Below are 8180 nucleotides of genomic sequence, written 5' to 3' on the forward strand. Positions count from 1 at the left end.
TGTTCGGTTCTGCAAATATGTATTGTATCTAGGATATACTGCAACATATTTAACATATATAGGACTGCTTGCCATCTTGGGGGGGGAGAGGGAGGGAGGGAGGAGAAAAAACGAAACATAAGTGATTGCAAGGGATAATGCTGTGTAAAAATTATCCTGGCATGGATTCTGTCAATACAAAGTTATTATTAAATAAAATTAATTAAAAAAAAAAAAAAAAGAGTTTTCTGCTCCCTCAAAAGTACTTTAACTTCATCTATTTAACAGTGTTCTGTTCTATTGCATAAGGGAAAAGGGATGTAATACACATGTACCAGGATTTGGAGGGTTTACTTTATTTTGGTTTTTGGTTTTGGTGTTTTGGCAGAAGCCTGTCACTTTTACTAAGGGTTGAGAAAGTTGATTGATGGAATTAAAGTATGAGCTTTGGCTGCATAACCTTTGAAAATAGACTACTGCTGATAGACTACTCAGCAGAACTTAAAGATAGAGTCAGTGTTTCTTCTTTTAAAATTTAAATAATTGTTTTCAGATAATGAAAAACACCTTTCATTCCTGGGTTGGAAAACAAACTATAAAATCCTTGTACTGTGTATGCATAGTCAAGCAAAATGTCCAAAAAGCATGTATACTCCTCTCGTTCAAGGGGTGGGGAGGAGGAGAACTAAGGAGTGGGGGAGAATATATTTCAGTATGACTCATTTATAATCAAGATTGGTTGTTTCATTGGTCAGAATTACCTATCCCTTCTTTATAAAGAAAAATAGTGTGGTGAGAGAGGAGAGTTGTCAGTCCTAGATTAGATATAGCTTGCTTCTAGTCCCCTGCCCCTCTTCTTTCTCCCCCACCCAGAACCCAGTCTTTTATTTCTTTCCTTTTAAGCCTCTTTTCACCATCCACTCTCTGTGATTAATTTTTTTTGGCTTGTGACTAATTTCTCTCTTCATCTAATCTTCCTCTTATTTTCCCATTTCCTTCTTTTCCCTTTTACTCCTATTTCTCTGTTGAATGAAATTTATTTCTGCACCCAGCTCTGTATATGTATGTGTATGTGTGTATCATATGTGTGTGTATGTGTGTTCTTTCTTCCTTTGAGAAGTTCTAATGAAATTCAGGTTTGTGCTTCCTCATTGTTTTATAGGGTGAACATTATTTGCATATCCAAATTATATGAAATAATTTTTCCCCCTCTCCAATATTCCTTTCCCCTTTCTGTCTTTTTTTAGGGTCATTAACACATAAAAAGAAAACTATTCCCAGATTCTCTGTTGTATTAGATTCCCCCTGATGAATATAGGGGTCTGAGGAGACACATGAATCATTTCCCCATATGAGAATGTAAATAATTCATCTTTAGTTCCTTGTGTGATTACTCTGTTTAAGTTTATGTTTTTATCTTTTTAATTCCTGTGTTTATATTTCATGTTTTTCTATAGCTCTTGTCTTTTCATCTGGAATGCTTAGAAATCCTTGATTTTATTAAAGATCCATCCCCCCCCCCCCATTGGATAAATTAATCTTGATTATAAGCTTTTATCTTTTTTCCTTCTTAAAGATTGTATTCTGAGCTCTCCATTTCTTGCTAGTTGTGCCCACTAAATCTTGTATGATCCTGACTGGCTACTGGTACTTAAATTTATTAATTCTGGCCAATACTTGTGGTTTGGTTCAGTTTTTGTTTTCCTAGATCTGACTTTCAGTTACAATGTTTCTGGGATTTTAATTTGGTCTCTTCAATAGATAATTGGTGAATTCTTTCAATTTTTACTTTTAATTCTAAGATACCTGACAAATTTTGTTTTATACTTTTTTGAAATATGTTATTTAGTCTCTCTTTTTTTTTTCATAGTTTAGAGGTTTTTCAACAATTCTTAGTTTACCTCTCCTTGATTTATTGGTATGAAATACCTTACAGGTCATTCTTTTTTCCAACTTTTAAATTTTGCTCTTTAATATTTTTTGCTTTTTCATATAGTTAAGTTATTAAATTCTATTTGATCCATCATGATTTTCAAGAAGTATCATGCTTGGGTATGGCTTTATGACTTCTTGTTCCAAGCTATTGATTCTTTTTCCGATTCTTCTGTAATCCTTATTTTGTTTTCAAAACTATGATACTTCTTTGGGGGGATGGGGAGAGAGAGAGGGGGGAGAGTGTTTGCTCATTCTTCCATCCTTACTTCCTATCTTTGTTTTAATTAGGGCCAAGCTCTAAACACTTCTAAAGGGAATGGCTTAGAATGGACCTGCTTTGTGTCTTCTTCCTTTTTGCTGCTGTTTTCCTTGGGTATTAAGTGTGTTGTGCTATATTCTAGGGTCTCGGGACCAGTTCAGGATGGGGATCTACAAGCTTTTAGTGTACTCAAAGCAATCTCATATAGGCATAGTAGGGACTGCTGCTCTTCTAGTGTGAGTGCGAGAAGGTTCTGACATGAATTTGGATCTAAGCAACATTGCTATGGGCTTGTCTTTGATTGGCATGGCAGTAGACTAAAGCTGTCTCCAGCTCTTGTCAGGCAGCTGGAAATTTTTGTTGGTTCATAGTGATAACTGAAGATTTCCCTTTGTTTTGGGACTCCTTCCCTCTTTGCACTGGATGTGCTATTCCACTACTCTCCCAACATCAGAGCCGTACAGCTGGTACTTACTTTCATGCCCTTCAGATATGGCGAGGCCTACTGCTACAAATTGCCCTTGATTACCACCCATAGTTGGAGCTCTCCTCCTTTAATCCATACTGGTTCTGTGCCCCAGCATTGGGTGATAAGCAGCAGAGCTGCACCTGTTCCTACTCTCTGCCCAAGGTCAGGCCCTTTGGATTCTGCCAAACCTCTTCCCATGCTGTGTGGGAAATTTCTACCATGTGTCCCTGGGTTGACCTCATCTCCTTCTGCTAGCTTGGATTGGAAAAATAACTTACTGAGGGTTTTTTCCCTTAGGTTTCCTAATTAGAATTTAGTCTGAGCTGATTTCTAGATGTAGGGAAGGGTATGGTTGCTCCCTTCTCTTCTGCCATTTTGGATAGTCTCCTGCAAGCATTTCTTTTCTAAAGAATTAAGATTTTCCTCACTCTGGGTTCTTTTCTGTTTTTCTGTTCAAGGTAATTCTGTTCCCAATTTGTAGATGTTAGAGACCTATCCATGTCTCTTTGTTTCCATAAAGAAATATTTTCTTTTAATTTCACTCTGAACTGAATGATTATGTCTGAATCTTGATTTTCACCATATCATAGATACAGGCTACAGTCTCTGGATGTAAAAATGATGTTTACTTTGTTCATGCAGAATTTCAGAAACTTTGGAGGAGCATCACTGTGGATTCTATGGATGAGGAGAAAATTGAAGAATATCTGAAGCGACAGGGTATTTCTTCTATGCAGGAGTCTGGACCAAAGAAAGTGGTATGTATGATCCAGAAGTAATATTTCAGTAGCACTGAATCAAGTGGGTTTTTGGTGGAGAAGCATCAGTGAAGGCTAGTTCATGTCCTCTAAAAGTATTTTAAAATGTTCTCTGGAGAAAGTAATGGATGGATAGATAAAAAGCTGTTTTTAGCTACCCAAGGCCTCTTCATGTCTGACCTCATTGCCCATTATGCCCAGGAATGGAATTACTAGATCACAGCTTCATTGAATTTTCTTCCTTGATCTTGGATAGTTTTCTAAAATAATTGAGCCAGTTCATACCTCTGCCAATAATAGATTAGTAGCATTACCCAAAGAATATTACTGTTTTTTTTTTTTTTTAATGATAACTTTGTTTCAGGGATAGGTTTTTCAAAAGTACTGGGCAGTATCCCAAGAGCCACCCAGCCCACTTCCCCCTTGTTTTGATTGGGGCCCAGATGATTGTCTATTGGATTGAAAGATGAACTCATGATCCCTTTGTTGGCCTTATTTTCACTAGCTGTTTGCAAGAGAGCAAGTGATTCTGTAATAAATCAGAAAGAAGAAAAATGAAAGCTAGTTTTCTCTCATCAGCACATTTTTTCATGTCTGTAAATATAGAATGTTTCCTTTTTTGTTGGCTGCCATGTCTGTGATGTCTCTTCATGATGTGGTGCTCTCATCACTTAAACATTTTCACTAGCCTCTCCATTCTCACTTTGATTAGAAGGGCATTGGCATATACATGTGTCTGGTAGTCTGACTTGGAAGGCCTTTTTTTTTTTTTTTTAATAACTTTTTATTGATAGAACTCATGCCAGGGTAATTTTTTACAACATCATCCCTTGTACTCGCTTCTGTTTCAATTTTTCTCCACCCCCTCCCCCAGATGGCAAGCAGTCCTTTACATGTTGAATAGGTTACAGTATATCCTAGATACAATATATGTGTGCAGAACCGAACAGTTCTCTTGTTGCACAGGGAGAATTGGATTCAGAAGGTAGAAATAACCTGGGAAGAAAAACAAAAAAGCAGTTTACATTCATTTCCCAGTGTTCTTTCTTTGGGTGTAGCTGCTTCTGTCCATCCTTGATCAGTTGAAACTGAGTTAGATCTTCTCATTGTTGAAGGGATCCACTTCCATCAGAATACATCCTCAAACAGTATCATTGTTGAGGTATATAATGATCTCCTGGTTCTGCTCATTTCACTTAGCATCAGTTCATGTAAGTCTCACCAAGCCTCTCTGTATTCCTCCTGCTGGTCATTCCTTAACAGAACAATAATATTCCATAACATTCATATACCACAATTTACTCAACCATTCTCCAATTGATGGACATCCTTTCATTTTCCAGTTTCTAGCCACTACAAACAGGGCTGCCACAAACATTTTGGCACATACAGGTCCCTTTCCCTTCTTTAGTATCTCTTTGGGGTATAAGCCCAGTAGAAACACTGCTGGATCAAAGGGTATGCACAGTTTGATAACTTTTTGAGAATAGTTCCAAATTGCTCTTGGAGGGCCTTTCTTGACCAGGCTCAGCCCGGATCCAAGGAACAACCTTGAACTTGTGTCTGCTCACCAATGTGCCTGCCTCAGGGCGCTGCCTAGGACTGACCCACTGAATCCTGTTCTGAGCATCTCTAGTGTGTGAGAGCCAGAGCTCACAGTGCTTGGGCCTTAGCTCCAAGAATTCAGGGTCATCTGTGCACAACAGTGAGGCATCAGAACAGAACCCGTGCAACTGCTGCCATACATTTGATACCAGATTGTATGGATAAAGGTGCTGTGCAAAGGTGGAGGCATGATGAGTAAGGAGACCCATCTTTAAAGGGAAAAACCTCCTTGGTGAGTCTGACAGGGGAAGGAAGAAAAAAACCAAACTGACTGCTCCCCCTGGCCAGAGTGAAGGACAGTGATTCCCCCAGGGGCGTCGTGCAGCTGAGCCTGGTGACCTGTTGGCTTCATTAATATGTGTCCCGTGGGTGATTACCTGACCTAGACTGCATTACAATTAGGAAAGGGTATAGGGCTTCCAGTATTCCTAAATGCTTTAAAATTTTCTCTCTCAAAACCAATGTTCACAGGGGTCATGATATGGCCTACATCCACAATCTCAAAGAATCAAGTTCACACCACAAGCCTTAGGGAGATGTGTCATGGGCACGGGTAGACTATGTAAGTCGGAGCAGGAAAAGCAGAGGACAAAATGACAAGAGAAAGAAAAGGGCTCATCCTAGTATGAGAATGAGTGACATGTCATGTGATGTAATGGATGACCCAAGAGATAAAGCAATAAGAAGTAAAAGGACCAGACTGAGGTCATGTAACTCATGGGAGTATTTATGAGCAAGAAATAAATATATGGGAAAGGCAGAGGAAGTCCCTGCCACCATACACTCACAGTACCAGAGGTAAGGTACCAGCAGTCAAATTGCTCATAGCTTTAACTTCATCTTTTAGTGGTGGAAAACAGGATGTTCTGATTGGCCCTCCACTTCTCTGGCTAATTCGCTCTGGAGGCCTGGTATATCCATTATGTCATATAGACTAGTATGTCTTTCTCTAAAGAGATCTAGCCCAAGAGCTTTCTGAGAGACAATGAGATGGAGCACAGTGGCTCTCAAAGCTAAAGGGGATTCCTGAGCAGGCTGCACTTCCTCTTCCACCACAGGTTGCCTGCATGCTAATGAGAGCCACTCTCAATCTCCATTTTTTCCACAGGCTCCCATTCAGCGGAGGAAGAAACCAGTGTCCCAGAAGAAGCGAAGGTTCAAGACTCACAATGAGCATTTGGCTGGGGTCTTAAAGGATTACTCTGACATTGCTCCTGGCAAACAGTGAGTGGATTTCCCTTCTGATCAGCTGCATTCACAGAGGATCTTGACTGAGGATGCTCAGGCTGGTGTTGGCTGGCAGGCGGCCCCTCTTCCCTGACTGTGGAGAGGAAACAACTGTTTACAGAACAAGTGTGAGATACCAGCCTCCTCCGACCTTGCTCTGATTGATTGACTGCAAGGTAATTCCCTTGAGTTTGTTCACCTTTGAAAGGCATGCCTGCTGGCATTGTCAACACCTGATGTTTAACTGCTTCTGCTCATGGTTCCTTTTCCCCCTTTTGTTTTTAGAGCAAGTTTGCAGATAGAATTGAAAGCAATGTGTGTTTATTCTAAGAGAACCTATTTATAATAAAATCATTGTAGAAACATATTTGAGGGAGTAGTGAATTCTGTTTGTTTATTTTTTTCTCTTCAGCATTAGTTAAACTCTAGGAAGGGTTCCCATTTATGGGGAAACTGCAGTCCTGGGAAAGCCTCATTGTCTGGTCCAGTTTGAACAGGACAGTGACCCAAGCATTGCCGCTTGTTGGAAAATTAAAGCAATGAAGACAACTTGAAGGCATTGCTGAAACCCTTGGATTTTATTTCCAAAGGACTGAATTATTAGAACCACAGCTCCCTCAGATGTTTTGGGCTTAGGACTTCATGGTCTGATGTAGCATTGTCTAGTCAATGATCACTGTGTCCAGTTTTGTATCTAAAAAGAGTGGTTCCCACTGGCCGGATGGCGGACACCGCCCTTCGCCCGTGGGCAGGCTCAGGGCTCCCTTCTGCTTTGTGTCTTGACCTCACTGTTCCTACTTTCCTTGTGGATTCTTCCTTAGACTTTCTCCTTGGTCTCTGTTTCACTAGCAGTGGCCCTGCTTCCAAGTACTGTTAATGAAGCTTTGTGGGCAACGATGCTATTTGGGATTCCTAATGATACACAAGGAGATGACTGATGAAGAAGGAAGGAATTTGAGCCACTTGTAAGAAGACTTTGGTCTTGTAAGAAGACTTTGGTTTCTGTGGCCCTAATTCAAAAGCCACATGCCAGTGCTCTGTACCGCAATTCTGGTGACAGGGTATGACTAGGATTGCCACAGGTCACATCCACTTCCTGGAGTCTGCTGGGGCTAAGTTCTCTTGTACTGAAGGAGAAAGTGGAAACATGCTGGACAAGTGACATTGTGTTCATATGAATTTTCTGAGCTAAACAAAAGCAGGAATTTATCATTCAGGTTTGTATGGGACATTGAATTAGTTAACCACATTTTCTATAGAGACAGCATAGCTTAATGAAGAAGGCACCCAAACTTTTGTAGTCATTCCACATGAAGAATTTGTACTGGAAGCATGCATGAATCACAGAACTGTAGATTTAAAGATGAGTGGAACCCCAAAGGTCATTGAATCTAACCACTTCATTTGGGTGAAGGTGATATGGGTTGTGGGTGACAGAGCCAGCATTCAAACCCAGATCCTTGAGCTCTAAATCTCTGCATACTGTGATGGTTTTTCTTGGTTCAAAGGAAGTGATGACAATTTTGTATTTTGTATGTATTTTTCTTGGGTTTCTATTTTTTTATTTTTTAATTTTAAATTTAACAAGCATCAAAAACACAAAATCCATATACAAAGTGAAACAAAAAAAGGTGATTGTTCATGAAGCCATGAATTATTGCATTCCATATGCTTTTTAAAAATGCAGATAATAAATTTAACATTACTTTTGAATTGGTCCTCCTTGTCCTTTCTTTCTTTTGAACTTCCTTCTGTTCTCCATGATCTCCATTGTGAAAATGTTTCAACAGCTTTTCTCTTTTTTTGTTTGCTTACTTGATTTAGGTGAGAGGGTTTTTGAGGGATGAGGGGAACTCTCACTACCTGGTTATCCCCACTCTCATCAACTTCTCTCCCAGTTAAAAACAGACAAATAAAAGATTCTAGAAAGAAGTGATCCATGCAGAAA

General features: G+C 39.6%; 1 protein-coding gene across 2 annotated transcripts in view; it reads left to right on the forward strand.

Moving 5' to 3' along the window:
- The window catches only part of GTF2E2 (general transcription factor IIE subunit 2), a 97484-nt gene extending 89539 nt beyond the window's left edge, over window positions 1–7945 (forward strand). For both annotated transcript variants that reach the window (XM_051965133.1, XM_051965134.1), the window contains exons 7-8: window positions 3285–3400; window positions 6114–7945. In XM_051965133.1, the coding sequence (XP_051821093.1) occupies window positions 3285–3400; window positions 6114–6233 (236 nt within the window). In that variant the 3' untranslated portion in view covers window positions 6234–7945. The remainder of the gene's footprint in view (window positions 1–3284; window positions 3401–6113) is intronic.
- Window positions 7946–8180: the final 235 nt, after the last annotated feature.

This window comes from Antechinus flavipes, chromosome 6, assembly GCF_016432865.1.
Source record: "Antechinus flavipes isolate AdamAnt ecotype Samford, QLD, Australia chromosome 6, AdamAnt_v2, whole genome shotgun sequence".
Taxonomy (NCBI): Eukaryota; Metazoa; Chordata; class Mammalia; order Dasyuromorphia; family Dasyuridae; genus Antechinus; species Antechinus flavipes.